At 35.5% G+C, this 17,406-nt stretch overlaps 1 protein-coding gene across 1 annotated transcript; it reads left to right on the forward strand.

Annotated features, from left to right (window-relative positions):
• Positions 1-12,183: 12,183 nt before the first annotated feature.
• LOTGIDRAFT_198460 (hypothetical protein) lies at positions 12,184-12,535 on the forward strand (the record flags this gene model as incomplete). Its single annotated transcript, XM_009046339.1, has 1 exon — positions 12,184-12,535. A coding segment is annotated over exon 1 (291 nt), but the record flags the coding sequence as incomplete, so codon positions are not given.
• Positions 12,536-17,406: the final 4,871 nt, after the last annotated feature.

Genomic DNA, 17,406 nt, shown 5'->3' on the forward strand with positions numbered 1-17,406 from the left:
CTCGAAACTCCAAACCACAAGCTTGAAACTGCCGTCTGTCCGTTGTTGTAACTACAAGTAAAATACTAGTGTATGTGCTGAAACACGATGTCATATGCCATCTGTTGTTTTAAACATTCCAATCAACCTCGCTAATTATACTATTTTACATACCAGAAACATGACACGGCATAGTTGATACATATCGCATGTCACTGGTAGCTCGGAGCAGACATATTGTAGAGCCACAGGTCGCCTTGTTATTGAGTTTTTGATAAAACTTGAGAGTCCATTCTAGCCAAAATGACATGACATATAGCTGATATATATCACTGGTAGCTCGGAGCAGACATATTGTAGAGCCACAGGTGCCTTGTTATAGAGTTTTTGGTAAAACTTGAGTGTCCATTCTTGTCATAATGACATGACATATAGCTTGCAGGAAGCAGACATATTGTATTGTAAAGCCAAAGGTAGCCAGAGTTTTTGATAAAACTGTGACAGTCCATTCTAGCCATAATGACATGATATAGTTGATATATATCACTGGTATCTCCGAGCAGACAAATTGTAAAGCCTAGACTATAGATCACATGTAGAAATGACATGATATAAGTTTTACTCTACACTGTTCTCAATTTAATTGGGCTAATGACAAAGGCAACAAGATGCAGTGTTCAATGACATGACTGGTAAATAAAGTTGAATCAACAGTCTAGAGCTCTAGTCAGACATGACTGGTAAATACAGTCAAATCAACAGTCTAGATCTCTAGTCAGACGTGGCTGGTAAAAACAGTCAAATCAACAATCTAGAACTCTAGTCAGACATGATACAGTCAAATCAACAGTTTGAGCTCCAGTCAGACATGACTGGTAAATATAGTCGTATCAACAGTCTAGAGTTCTAGTCAGACATGACGTCAAATCAACAATCTAGAACTCTAGTCAGACATGATACAGTCAAATCAACAGTTTGAGCTCTAGTCAGACATGACTGGTAAATATAGTCGTATCAACAGTCTAGAGTTCTAGTCAGACATGTCTTGTAAATACAGTCAAATTGATAGTCTAGAGCTCTAGTCAGACATGACTGGTAAATACAGTCAAATTGATAGTCTAGAGCTCTAGTCAGACATGACTGGTAAATACAGTCAAATCAACAGTTTGAGTTCTAGTCAGACATGACTGGTAAATACAATCAAATCAACAGTTTGAGCTCTAGTCAGACATGACTGGTAAATACAACTGAATCAACAGTCACAGCTCCAGTCAGACATGACTGGTAAATACAACTGAATCAACAGTCTAGAGCTCTAGTCAGACATGACTGGTAAATACAATCAAATCAACAGCATAGAGCTCTAGTTAGACATGACTGGTAAATACAACTGAATCAACAGTCACAGCTCCAGTCAGACATGACTGGTAAATACAACTGAATCAACAGTCTAGAGCTCTAGTCAGACATGACTGGTAAATACAGCCAAATCAACAGTCACAGCTCCAGTCAGACAATACTGGTAAATACAACTGAATCAACAGTCTAGAGCTCTAGTCAGACATGACTGGTAAATACAGCCAAATCAACAGTCACAGCTCCAGTCAGACATGACTGGTAAATACAGCCAAATCAACCGTCACAGCTCCAGTCAGACATGACTGGTAAATACAGCCAAATCAACAGTCACAGCTCCAGTCAGACATGACTGGTAAATACAGCCAAATCAACAGTCACAGCTCCAGTCAGACATGACTGGCAAATACAGCCAAATCAACAGACACAGCTCCAGTCAGACAATACTGGTAAATACAACTGAATCAACAGTCTAGAGCTCTAGTCAGACATGACTGGTATAAACAGATAAATCAACGGTCACAGCTCCAGTTAGACACGAGTGGCATAAAAAGCCAAATTTAATATCCATTGCAATGACCTGTATAGCCAAGGTACATCAATAGACCAAAACAAATAAGATGAAGGCAGTGGACCAAGATCATAAGGGCTGAAATCAACCAAGCATAAATTATAGAAGTCATTAAATACAGCTTATCTTAGATTATGACAATTGCTTCTTATTATTTATTTATCAATAAATATCTTTAACCTTACTTATTATTAACTGAAAATCCACATCACTTTTTCGGATTGGTGGTCTCATTCTTTCTGTTACCTTCTGCAAACCTCAGAAGTTTCCATAAAGCTGTTGAGATCATGTAACCATGGGACAATCTAGACATAGTCCATGTAAACTTGACTAATATTACAGTTATAAATATTCGAAATCACTCTACAATTGATTTATTTGTCATTACATGAATGTTGCAGAGCGCTAGTACACCTTTCTCTATGGACCGTTTCTATGTGGGTTTTACGATCATCATTTTTAAACTTTCTTTGAAAATATGGCACTGCACCCTGACACTGCTTGATTCCTTTTCATGAGCAAAGACCAAATGTAAGAATCATACATTCAAACATTTTCAAACCTAAAAACCTTTATTAGTTTAGTAATAGTTTTTCCAACTTTACTGGCTGACAACTAACAAAGGCAATATATATCTAGATAACACACTCTAATGGTCAAGTTTAAATTAGTTTGTCGGGTAGAATTTGTCCAGGTGAAAATAATGGATTAAATATGCTAATGAGATGGTCATTTTCTCCCGGTGTTAAAGTTGTTGTTGTTTGTTCCAGACTTCTCATTAATATTCATGAGCTCAATGATATCAATATTCATAAAGTGGTCAATAACCAATGAATTGCCCATGTATAGCATTTTATGTACAGAGCTGCCAATATTTTTCAATCATTTTGAGTCAAAAGACTCCCGATAAGAGTTAAAGAAGGCGGGCAACACCAAACGGTGTGCAAGGGGGTAAATTTGGCACTTGCCAACAGATTCAGCGCAAACCCAAAAAGTGCTTTGCAGATATCGAGTCTTGAGGGGAGACAATAGAAAAGTCAATCTGGGTGGTATTTCATGATGAAATGAGTATATCTACCGGTATGTAGGTATTTTCTTGACCTATTTTGCTGGACACTGGAAAGGGTACATATTATTAACAGTGATTTTTGGAGATCTATTCAAGTGTAAGAAAGTTATACAGTTATTCATCATGAAATGGTATGTGGGTATTTTCTTGACCAATACTGACAGGGTATTATTTACAGTGATAGAGATTTTTGGAGATCTACTGGATGGTAAGAAGTATATACTGTTATTCATCATCAAATAGTAATATCTAGATTGGAATGTAAAAACTAATAACTATTCTAATCACCTGCTGACCTGACTTAAACCATGAATAAATTATAATGTAGAATACATATATCAGTCAGTCAGTCAGATTTACAAGTCAGTCCGTGTTGATGTCCATCTTTACATCTGATCTAGTCGGGGAGTGTGGGGGGCAAGAGAGAAACAAGGAGAGGGTGCTTTGAATAAATTATAATATATGATATATTAACAGTCAGTTCCAGTTAATGTATCACATATACATGTGAATGTGATTTGAAAGAGGGGGGAGAAAGAAGGTATATAGGAGTGGATACAAAGAGGGGGATACATGGAGGGGATACAGGGGGGACACAGGAGGGGGAAGAATTTATAATACCAAATGGGATGTTTTGAATAAATTGTAATATTATATGATATATTAACAATCAGTTTGATTTAATGTTGATCCTCACCCCTGATATTTGGAGGGGGAAGAAACAGAATGGAGGGAAAAATAGCCTTAGAAATACATCTTAAAATCGTATGGAAGCCTGTTTAACAGGATCAGAGGACACTTATAGCTGTTATCAGGATCCATTACTCTATTTGATAGATATTTAGTCTTGTAAGATGAGTCCATGTAGATTTTTTTTTTAAAATGTGGTGAGGTGTTTTTGTATCAATTTAAACTCTAGAAATAATTGATATCTCACACCAACAATTTGAAGGTCTGAAAACAGATTCAGCCAATGACCTATGTCACCACTAAATGATAAACCTCCTTAACCTAATACCAGTTAATCCCTTAATCTCTATAACACCTTATAATACCTGTAAATTATTACTTATTAGGATATACTTATACCTTTAACTCTTAAACTATATCTTTAACTGGTGACTTCATAAGAGGGGTTCTTTGCTCTGAGCTTTTCCAGATTATCCCTAATGACTTAAAATTGTGTCGGTTTCAATAATCAGGAAAAGATGAATAATTCAAAGCAAGTCATACCCATATTCGAGAAACACCTTTTACACTGTGTTTTTGCCAATTCTGTATCTCTTATATAGAGTGTACATAAATATTTTATTATTTTAACTCCCCTAATTTAGTATATCTTTCAGAGAGTCTACATACCTATTAAAATATTATTTCAGTTAATCAATTAAACCTCCAGTTTACAGACTGTAAATACATAGCTAGTAACATTCTTTCAATTTGTGAATTCAGTGTATCATTTTGAGAGTCCTGTAGCTATATTATTGAAACATATTAGGATGCTACATATATATTAACATTATTAATATAAACTATACACCTTCAATGTGAAAGAAATTTAAACACTTTTTTCTGTAAACAAAGAACAATAGAGAAATGGGAGTTGCCAAGTTAAAAATTTGACAAATAAAATAATTTAGTGCATGGCTTCACATGGAGTATCTCAAAGTTATCAAAATACAGGCCGAAAGTTGATAAGGGTCAGGGATCAAGTGGCATTGTTCAGTGACAAATGATCTCAGTTTCTTTCAGGGTTACTAAATTCAACATTTCTAACATTCTTCTCAAGACTACAACCCACCCACATCAGGGTCACTTGGGCTGAGCTTTTGAAAGAAGAATGTGAACAGGATAGCTTTAACAATGGGCATGCACCAACTAAATTCGGATCACTGAGGGTGTAATTAAGGCTGAGCTGTCGAAAAGGGCATTCAAATTTTTTTCAAGGGTATATCCCACACTTGAGTTCAGTTTTTATGTCTTTCAAGGGCATGCACAAAATAAATCTGGGTCACATGGGCAGCGCTTTTAAAAGGGGCATATGTGCATATAATATTTATTTCATATATTTTCGTCAAGGGCCATGCACCAAACAAATCTGTTATCACTTAAGTCAAGCTGTTGAAAAGGGCATCCTAATTTCTTTCAATGGTTTATCCCACACTTGGCTGGAGTTTTTAAAGTGGAACATACACATGGTATTTAGTTTTCTATTTCTTTCAAAGGGCATACACCAAACAAATCTAGAAGATTAGGGCAGAGCTAATGAAAAAGACAATCTTGGTTTTGTAAGTACCTGCATGCAACACAAACTTTGATCACAGATAAGCTTGAGACAAGGGCATGCGCACATTGATTGATTTCTTTTGTTGTCAAGAGGCAAGGACTAACGACCTGCTAGGATAAAGATCTTCAAGAACCTTTGTTGTTATTCTTGCATAATATAGACCCCCAATTTCTTATTCAGTGATACAATCAGTCTTTGGCTTCCAAGTAAATTTCCTATCCTCAATCAAAAGGGAAGAAGGTCCCAAAAAATGATCCTCCAACTAGGAGTCAAGTGGAAGAACAAACCAACTTCTAGGGCTGGGTAAAATGATCGAAATAATTGATTTTCATCACTAGGAATTTATAATTTTGATTATCGATTATCAAATTTCATAATCGATTACATGTCAAAGTTAAATTTTCTCCACTGTACCCGTTAACAGATAGTAATTTCTTCTACATAGATTCCCTTCAGCACATAACATACCCAAGAATATACTTCTATGACGCAAAAATAACCCATGAATTTAGAATTTTGGCATGTTTTTAATGTAGTATTTACAGGGTTTCTCAATTGATTTTTTTGATTTATTAATTGATTATTGATCGGTAATCTGTCATCAATAATCAACCTCAATTTAGTAATCGATACCCAGCCCTATCAACCTCTATTTTGTCCTACTTTCATTTTTCTTGTAAAACCCTAATTAGTAACAAGTCACTAACAATAAGAAGTCTCCATGTCAAAGTAGATAAACGTAGACCTGCTTTATGACACCTGAGGCAATTAACCCTTTGATCTTCAACTAATTAAGACAGGTATCCATTAAATATGTAGATTAAAGGGTTAATTATTGAAACAAATCTTCTCACACACTTTTATAAACTACTTAAACCCTGTTAGTGGCAGCACTAGTGGGTAAAGTTTTGCCTTTCCTAGAAAAAATGCTTTGTACCCACACTTCTACCTCCATGCCATTTGTAACAAATTTGAAAATATGATTTTGAAAAATTTGTTGCTGGAAAATATGTGTCAGAATGCACCAAGTAACTTCTTTCTTTCAAAAATTTTCTTACAGCAGAACCATGTCAGACCTTCCATGAGAGACTTGCACCTATATGCTTTCAGAGACCTGTCAACTATTTAGATTATGAGCACATTTTTTTAATTCCCAAACCCAAGTGATGCTTACTCGGACAGCTAAAACCCCTCACCACAGAGTACCCACTGCACATATATATTGCGAAAATACAAAAAATTGCTGTTTAGTCAAAATATTGAAATTAACATTAATACACAGCATGGATATAAACTTTCAAAAGTAACATAATAACATTGAAATTAGCTGAACCATCAAAAACATACATTGAAATCTTAGAGCATGACCAAAGATAACATGGGTCACCACTTTCTAAAATAAATAAATACAATCACACGTATTGGGACACCTGTACTTGCAAACCTTGCTCCAAAACTTTTGTGCAAGTTCGCATTCAAATATCATGCAAATACTTTTCTGATACGACAAAAAAACAATTTAAAAAGTTCAAAAATTGAACATATTGTAGTTCCCATAGATTCGTTAGAAAGAATGCACAAACTTGTTTCGGCACACCTGAAACTTCAAAGAAGCCGCCGACAGGTAAAAACAATTGAAAAAGTTCTGTCAACTTACCAAATGAAGACTATGAAAATTTATCCATATGTCACTGTGTTTCTATAGCTGAAAACATCCATATACATGCATTATTGGCAATATAATAAAAATACCGTTATTCAGCAGGGCGTTATGTGAGTGATATACCACAGTAAACTAGTGAATATCGACTAGAAATAACGGCTTTTATGTCTCCACGATGGCTGGATAACGGGACAATAGCCGCGATTGTCAAACAGAGCCAGTTTAGTTGAAAATGAAATAAATACAGTTTGACGTCCTACTGCTCTGAACCTCTGCAGGGGCAACGCCAGGCAGTGTGCAATTTTCGATTTTCAACTGTCTAGGGATCTTTAACGGTGCACAACCTGTAGCATACGAGGCCTCGGTTATTTGAATGTAGACTAAACTATGGTGGAATCACTGTAAGCCTATGGAACGTCTCACTGCTCACGACACCGTTTCACAAAAACCTTTGATATATGGAACTAAAAATGGGAGTTGGTTTCCAGTTCAACCTACAGCATATCTGGCATTCAGTGGCGTTTCATTTTGGGCTGAAGGGGTCCAGCTCCCCACGCTAACATTTCATATCATTTTACACAAGGAAAGAATCTCCACGAACCCTCTGGACAATTCTCTGCCCCGTACTAGCCCCATCTCCCCCCTCCCATCTACTAATTCATACAAACATCACTGTCATCACAATCAGGAGCGTAGCCCGCTTTAAAAAATATTGGAATCACATTTTATCAATGTGTATAAATTTAACATAAAACTTTTACTTCATTAGTAATAAGAAATTAATACATTTACAATTGTTAATAAATTTATACAAAATCAACATCGATCTTAACCGCGGCCATAAAAAGTCCAAATTGTGCAAGGTCAAATCCCGTGTTAGAGTTCCGTCTTAGTGTTAACACTGGTGTTAGTACCGAATTTGGACACTTACACTGTAGTTGGATATTAACATGGAGTGTGTAACACCAGCTTACTATAGGTTTGATTTCTTGGAGGTTAAATATCACATAAAACCGATCTGTATGGATTTTTAGCCTTAATTAAAATTTCTAAAATATATTTGATGATTTTATATGGTATATTAAAGCTTTATTTGAACGTATTTATTATTTCTTAACGCGGTTTATTTCAAGACTTGACCTCATACTGGTGTTCCGTTTTAGCCCTGATATAAAAATTATCAACATGGTGTTAAGCATCGTATTAAAACGATTTCTCCTTCGTGTTAGTGTTAATATCGAAGATGCGATTTCAGGGGTTACCTGAACACATTATTTGCGGGTGAAAATGACATAATTATGTAATTTCTTTTGGCAATCGGTTTTATTTTACAGTTTGACATTCGGTACTCAAATTCTAATCGATTCCCGTCTGAAATAAGCCTAAAAATGGATTTAGAAATTTTGCGCTAACACTAATCCTAGGCCAGTGCTTTCATTGAGACTCGTCTCAATACACCCTAACACTAATCTCTAGGGTATTAACACGAGCATGAGTTCAAGTTTTTTTTATACCGGTTGCTCAAGCTATTGCTGTACAAAATAGAGGCGACAGTGCGGAAGCGATTGAACGTCATATCCGGATGATTCAACATGAATTAGATGAGTTATCGGCTGAGTATCATGATTTTAGAGATGGAGACCCAGCAAGCATCAACGCTTTCAATCCCGGACCAACGTTCCTCTCGTACGTCAGTCCTACCCGCTCGTAGCCGCTCGTTCGTATAGAGTTCCCTACCAGTAGGGTAAAACTAACCTGTCTCACGACGGTCTAAACCTAGCTCATGTTCCCTGTTGGTGGGTGAACAAAAATTGGCGAATTCAAAAGCAACGTCGCTAAGAACGCTTGGCTGCCACAAGCCAGTTATCCCTGTGGTAACTTTTCTGACACCTCTTGCGAGAAGCAGTAAAAATAGAGTTCTCCCATCGTCGCCTTAAGGTCGACACAAAAGGATCGATAGGCCTTGCTTTCACACGGATCCCTCCTACTGAAAAGCATCCAGCTTTTCGCTCTACCAAGGGTTTCTCTCCCATTCTAAGCAGTTAAAAAGAATTCATAACTGACTTCGCTCTAGCGAAGAACCGGTTCCCACAAAACACCCCGCCAGCCTAAACCGCCCTAAGCTCAGGGGACTCTAAGCACCTTGCGCTCACGCAATCCATTTTTTCCATATCGTTTATTTGATCTTAACAGAAAAAGTGATCTACTGAAAGCGTTGCGATGAAAAGCGGGTTTTTGCCTCATAGAAAAAGACCCTTATTACGATCCTGGAGAAGTGGTGAAAGACATACAAAGAGCTGTTACTAAGACAGGCTATTAAAAGAACTGATCAATGTTGCGCCTATTAGCGCAAAACATCTTGAACATCGCAATAAATAAAAAACGAAGCAACAGAACTATCAAATACAATTCCCAAAACGAAGACCATGAAATATAAAAATGAAATGAAATGAATGGAGTTTTACGTCCTACTTTTCTGCACCATGTGAGCTAATGAAGACGGACAACACCGCGCAGTGTGCAATGAGGGAAATTTTGCCAGAACAGCTGCATTAGCCCGCTCTTTTTCAATTACCAGCTGTCAGGGGATCTTTAACTTGCACAGCCTGTAGCACACGGGGCCTCGGTTTATTGTCCCATCCCAACGACTAGACGCTTTTTCCCCTTACCTTCATCACTGACAGGGGGAAACCAGGTTGAAAAATCCAAAAGTATTATCCAGACTTAACTGTGAACCTAAATTGTTATCCTTGTAAAATATATGCATTTTTTCTCTTTTTTCTAGAATGACAATGACAGAGTCAGGTGTCCGTGGAAAGAGTGTGCGCTTTCTGCAGGGCGCATTACCAAAATAATATCTAACAATCACTAAATAAATAAGGGTTGTTTGTCAAATTCAAGAAGATGTTTAGCCTATCTGAAAAAAACTTCACAATGTCAAGCTCTTACGACCTTAGTACTTTTACCTTGACCGCAGCGATTTGATTGGATTGTACGCCTGCAAATACAGCCAATCAAAGTTCTCCACAGAAAGGCTGTAACCATTGTGTTTTTATAATTTACGGGCCGTCTGTTGGGATTCTGATAGACTGTATTCACTGGCATACAATCCATCAAACCGCTGCAGTCCGTGGTACAAGAATAGTTCGTATGTTATAACTTGGCTTGAAAGAACGTGTTTTAGTGCAAATGTGGGCTGTAGTAACAAAAAAATGAAGTTGCCTCCCTTGGATCATACAACCACTTTTTTTTATAATACAGGCCACAATAACGTTATGATTATCTCCCTTTACCCACAAAACGAGAGATGTCAAAATGTTCTTCCAATATTGGAAGTACCTGAAGTGAAGTCATCTTCACCTTGCCCTATTTATTTGACACTGAAGGCCTCACAAGTCGGTGTATAAAATGCAATTGTTTTTTTTTTGGTGTTTTTTTTAGATAAGATGTCTCCCACAATGAATAAAAGCGTAAAGTATGAAACAATGGAAACAATTTTACACGGAATGTTTTACACATATTTTTTATTTCATAATTTAAACATCAAATCAAATCCTTCAGCGACCTAAATCTTTGTTATTTTTGGTGCTATACGTACCAATTGGACGATGCACGACTTACATCTCTTGACATAACAGGCCCCTTTTCTCGTCATACGCTCTTATAGGTTACAAATTTTCAAAACATAATCTATGATTGATATTGCTGTCAAGACAAATACTCCTTACCTTCTTTGGGCTATCGACATTAGTATTTGAATCGTTCAATTTGTGATCGTGTATAATATTATGAACGTTTGGAAAGGCCAATGACTTGAAGTTGAGCAATACGACTTTTCAAAATTCAAAAACTGTTTGCACCTCACTTCATCAAATACGCCTTACGGAAATTAAGAATGTCACCTCAAGAATGTTTTATACCTAATTAAGCTTGTTCTTAATCCATTGCCCAGACAATAAGTACATACATATTAATAACAGCCTTGTATTCATGACGTTATCTGGTCAAGGCCCGGGCAATAAGTACACGAATGTTAATTAACGGCCTTGTATCCATGATGTTATATCATATAGATCTAGGCCCGGGCAATAAGTACATGCATGTTTATAACGGCCTCGTATCCATGATTTTATAATATCATATTGACATTGGCTTGAGCAATAAGAACCCGAATGTTAATAACGACCTCGTATCCATGACGTTATAATATTATATAGATCTAGGCCCGGGCAATATGTACATGCATGTTAATAACGGCCTCGTATCCATGACGTTATAATATCATATTGACCTAGGCATGAGCAATAAGTACACGAATGTTAATAGCGGCCTTGAATCCATGACGTTATAATATCATATTGACCTTGGCCCGGGCAATAAGTACATGGGTGTAAATAACGACCATGAATCCATCAACTGCTACTGATAGCTGAAAGTGGGTTCTATCAGCTGGTACATTAAACATATGAAGCCTAGCATGTGTTTTTGTAGTTGTGCAGCGGAACCGCGTATGCCAGATATATCAATGGACATGCTACTGATAGCTGAGGGTGGGTTCTATCAGCTGGTACATTAAACATATGAAGCCTAGCATGTGTTTTTGTAGTTGTGCAGCGGAACCGGGTATGCCAGATATATCAATGGACATGCTACTGATATCTGAGAGTGGGTTCTATTAGCTGGTAGTTACACATTGGTGGACTTCATATCTTTTAAGTGATGCACATAAAACCCTCTGAGTGTCTTCTACAGCGTAGAAGATAAAACCAAATACCACATTTTTGGTTATTTGGGTAATAAATTAAAGTCTTTTCCCTATAATTACATTTATAGACTTGACTCATGCAGTTTATTTCGTCTTTTGTACGATTGAATGGACACGTAGCATAACGACATTTCGTCGGTTGTTTTAAAACCAGTTTGACTGTTTATTTATATATATGTATTGGCCAATTTATGAGCAAAATGGGGCGTGTACCTCAGGCAAAAATATGTAAAGCTATTGTCATCGGCCTTATCAATTACCAATTTAGATCTATAAGTCATTTGACGTGAGAGACACGAAAACAATGATATCTTGTTAACAAATTTCCACCCCAGTCGTTTCAGTCATCTTATTATCAAATATTACAGCAAAACTTTCATCTCGGGGGTTAAAAATGACAAGTTAAGATGAAGCCTGAAGATATGACAGGTGATTGGTTGAGAGCGATCACGTGACGTGTGTCTACTAGACGCCATATTACAGTGTATATTCTATTGACTGTAGTGAAGTAACGTTCAGGTGTTTTTTACACTAGAATTTTCTAAACGACAACAATGTCTAACGGTGTGGATTCCGAACTTCGTCCAAGATTGTGCCATATCTTAAAATGGCCTGATTTTCAAGGTTATGGTTTTAATTTACATGCCGAGAAAGGTAAAGCGGGACAATTTATAGGTAAAGTGGACGAAGATTCACCTGCCAGTTCAGCCGGCCTAAAAAGTGGCGATCGTATCGTGGAGGTCAATGGCGTAAATATCGGTAATGAAAATCATCAGCAGGTTGTCAAAAGAGTTAAACAGGGAGGCGACCAAACTAAACTTTTGGTCGTGGATGACGAGACCGATCAACATTATAAAAATGAGAAAAAAGTCGTGAGAGGAGATTTACCTGAAGTTTTACACTTGAGAACAGAATTAAGAACTGGCCAAGAAGGTAAATATTTTAAGCTTTTTAACAGGATCCTAATCTCGTCTTTATATTTTTACTCTTAACACAAACAATGAAGTTTAACTTCACCTGACTTGGCACAACACTGTCTGCTGAAGTTCTGTGTAACTTTGACACCTAACACAAACAAAAAGTTAATTTGGCTTAACAATCCCATTCAGCCTGTATATTAGCAAATGTATCAAATATAACTCACAATCTCAATTAGCCAACATTCACTTGACTTTGTTCAACAATCCTACTATACAATTTTGATACCTGAGGCAAAAACATCATTTCTTTTAAAACAAGTCTGTATCTCCTGTGACTTGCTTCATCAACCACAAGTCAGATCTTATTTTGACAGCTATCATTAAACACCACACCTCAAGAACTTGGCATATTAAGTGACCAATCTTCTTACAGAAATTAAGTTTTGAAAAATTTTGATGAATAGAGACTTGATTTTGCACCAGAAATATACATGCACTTAGTGTATTGATCAATAACTTAAAAAAAGTAGAGACTCTCTTTAAATTGCCTGGGAAGATAATATAATACTGACTAATAATGGTCAGTGAGCTGTGGTATATCATCAATAATGCCTAGTTGACATGGCCCACCCAATAAAGTAGGGTGTATCAGCAATAATGCCTAGTTAACTGTGGTATGTCAATAATTGCCAAGTAAACTGTGGTATGTCATCAATAATATCCTGCTGATTGTAGTAATTATCAATAATGCTAAGTTAATTGTGGTATATCATTAATAATGCCCAGTTAACTGTGGTATATCAACAATGCCCAGTTAACTGTGGTATATCAATAATGCCCAGTAAAATGTGGTGTATTACCAATAATGCCTAGTTAACTGTGGTGTATTACCAATAATGCCTAGTTAACTGTAGTGTATTACCAATAATGCTTAGTTAACTGCCATGTATTACCAATAATGCCCAACTAACTGGTGTGTATTAGCAATAATGCCCAGTTAACTGATGTGTATTACCAATGATGCCCAGTTAGCTGTGGTGTATTACCAGAATTGTCTATTAGAATGTGGATCATCAATAACACTTATATTATTTCCTTCTCTGACTACCATAATGGAGACAAATGCCTCAGTTGTGTATTGATGAGAGTGCTGTGAATATTGTTAGCTAATTGGAGTTTTATCACCAATAATGCCCAATGGAAAGGTAATAACTTGATAGCTGTCATTGTCATACAGGTAATCAGATAACTAGGGTATATGAGTAATAACATTCAATATCTTGTGCATTTATCTTTCAAATAATGCTCAGTTGACTGTATTGTCAATTGATTATCATATAGGCCTATATATATATATAAGTTATATACTTGAATGCCCAGAGGTTCCTTTTACTGACACTGGAAAGTTGATTGTCTTTTTGAGCATCTAATATCTGTGTGCATTTATCAACAGTAATGCCCAATTGACTATGGTTTATCAACAATAATGCCCAGTTGACTATGGTTTATCAACAATAATACCCAGTTGATTATGGTTTATCAACAATAATGCCCAGTTGACTATGGTTTATCAACAATAATGCCCAGTTGACTATGGTTTATCAACAATAATGCCCAGTTGACTATGGTTTATCAACAATAATGCCCAGTTGACTGTAGTATCAATTGATCATATGTGTTGTATACTTCAGTTACATGCACCATAGGGTATTGATACTGAATCCTTTTTACTGCCATTGGATAGGTTATTGCCTTTAGTCATTAGTGTATGAATATCCATTATCTTTGTTGCATTTATTTTTCAAATACATTGTTATACCCAATCGAATGCATTATCTAAAATCTATTCAGTTTTCATATTCATTATAAGGATATTGATTGTGAGACACTGTAAAGGTGACTGGCTTTAAGAAGTGTATCTTTTCATAAGGCCTAGTTGATTGCATTATCTGAAAGCTTTTCAACTCACATAATATATACCATAATAAGTATGTCATTTGTAGTTTACAATAAATTATTTTCACTGTTAAAATAGATCTCAATACATCAACTGTAGAGTGATATAGAAATACTTTTCTACTGTGGAGTTTATGTATTTATAATGAGTAGATACATAGTTCAAGTCCCTTTTATTGAGAAACTGCATTTTTTGGTAGGCTTTAGTTCGTATACAAGCATCCGATATCTTTATGCATTTATCTTTGATAATTCCTAGTTGCAAGCTTGAAAGCTTTTCAATAATCCTTTTTCAAATTTATTCCATTATATAATGGCTTATTGATGTGTGTTATGTACTTTGGTGTTTGTGCATTTATATCACAATTACTTGTAGGATATTGATTCAAAAACTTTTTGAATGACCTAGTTCATTATCTGCTCAGAAAGGTATTTTGGTTTAATAAATCCAGTAGAGAGTAAAAATCAGGAACCATTTGAGAACTGAGTAAAAATTTATTAAAAAGGCTCTTTCAGATAAAAATGATAAATAAATCTAGGAACTTCTCCTTGAAAGAACTTAAAATCATTTTGTTACAGTTATCTGGTTGGTCAATCCTGGAAATTGATGTTAAATGATTGAACTATTCTTCTGTATTTCTCAAATTCTGTATTTGATCTCAGTTTAATAATCTAGAATAAAGCCCCATTGAATCAGTCCTCACATAGCTGTAGCATGTGGGTGATACATGTATACTAAAAAGTTTGACCTCATAAAAACTATGATGATAAGTAGTGGGTGTATCTTTCATGACAAGTCTAAACATTGTTAGTTCAGTTCAGTTGTCTTATCAGCTCAGGAGGGGCTGACACATTTATTTCATTCTAGGCAGGGGCTGACACATTAATTTCATTCTAGAGAGGGGCTGACACAGTTCTAGGGTGGGGTTTATCAGTTGTTGGGTGGATGACTGACTGACATGGTGGGCGTATATTTGTCACATGCTCTGAGTAAGAACTGGTCATACTTTCTATCCTTTGCTTTTTTTTTATTGCATCAAGTGTTTATGTTTTTATTTTTGGAGTACACATATTGTTTGTACTGTAATCGAGACTTATTTAAGGGAAAATGAATGAAGATGTGTCAGAAATAGGGAACATGTATTGTGAGTTTCCACAATTTTTGGGTCCTTGACCGTTGCTTTCTGTTTCTTTAACCCACAATATTTAGGGGCGAGGAATGACAATGTAATTATTTGGGCATGTATTGTGACATAACCTCACCCACATTGTTATGAGTCAGTTGTCACTGACTGAAATACAACTTGCAATGTGTTGTTCATCATTTTATAGGTTTGGTAGGATATTGCCACAAGGTCAAATATAAACTTATGGGTTCACCTTTTTTCATTGAGTTCACCTACCTTCTTCAGAGGCTTGAATTGTAATTTTTGTGAGGGATTGATAATTTGGAAAAAATTACGAATTAACAATTTACGTCTCCAGATATAGGCCTTTGAATACAAATATGATGTCCACAAATAAAAAAATTGATTTTGAAATGTAAATACAAAATATTTTCACTGTGATGATGGCTTAGTTATTAGGGGTAAGAGGCAGAACAGGGTGCAACACATCAATTTAGAATGACATAATTACACAATACCTAGGCCAGTGCTTCTATTGGGATTGTTAAATCTCAATTTCACTGTAACAAAATATAAATAAACTTAATTTGGAGCTAATTTGCCGTTAATTTCAAACTTTCAATCCATGAACAGAATAGAATGTAATTTAACAGGCTTGAATACATTAGTCAGTCCTGTTTTATAGTTTAACTTTATGATCTCCAAAACAGGAGAATTTTTAGGTCAAAGGTCAAATATTTCTTATCTAGGTCAAATATGAAGACACCTTCATGTTTTAATCAGTACGATTTATAAAGCTTTAGAGAAATTTTTTTATGAGTATTGGACTAGGGGCAATAGTGTAAAATTTTATCGAGCATTTTGATAAAGAGATGGTTTACTGAGTTTGACTATATTTTAATAATAGGGGTTTATGGTTGAAAAAAGTTTTTGTATTCAACCTATGTTTAACTTCTTTTATAACCTTGGGATAGGAAGGGGATTTTTTTCAGGGTTTCTTCCTGGTCTCCCAATTTAAACCATAAAAAAGCATAATGAGACTTTTTAAAACATGTTTCACTCTTTCATGTCTTTCCCAACCCTCAAGTTCTCTACCTAGTTCTCTCAGGTAACTGTCAATCTGATTATACCTTGCTAATGAATGAATGAATGAATACTCCGATGTTTTTCTGTAATAAAAGTATGATCACTTTATGATGACATTGTAAATTGTAGAAACTTTTAAAAAAAAAAAATTTATATGGGTAATATTTTCATAAAATCGTATTCCACACCCCTAATGTTTTCACCTGATGATGACAATGTAAATTGTTGAAACATTGTGCACAATAAAACTAAAGAGTGATATACAATACAAACTGATGATGACAATGTAAATTGTAGAAACTTGTAAAAAATAATCCAAGGTAATAAACAGTTGATTACAGGGTAAATTGTTGAAACCTTTTATACAATAAACTCAGAAGTAATATATCATGTAAACTGTGTTCGATTATTTTATTAACAGAATATGCCCTTCTTATGTACCGGTGTCCATAAATATTAAACTGGGACACTGTGATAAATATAGAGCTAAAAGTATAAGGTGAATAATTAGCATATTTTTTGCTGAGTTGTTGAATTATTTAAGTTTACGGATCAATATACACATTATTAATACTTGAATATTTAACATTTATAAGTAATATGATCGTTTCGTTTATAAAATCTTGA

The sequence above is a fragment of the Lottia gigantea genome, assembly GCF_000327385.1.
Source record: "Lottia gigantea unplaced genomic scaffold LOTGIsca_100, whole genome shotgun sequence".
Classification (NCBI taxonomy): Eukaryota; Metazoa; Mollusca; class Gastropoda; family Lottiidae; genus Lottia; species Lottia gigantea.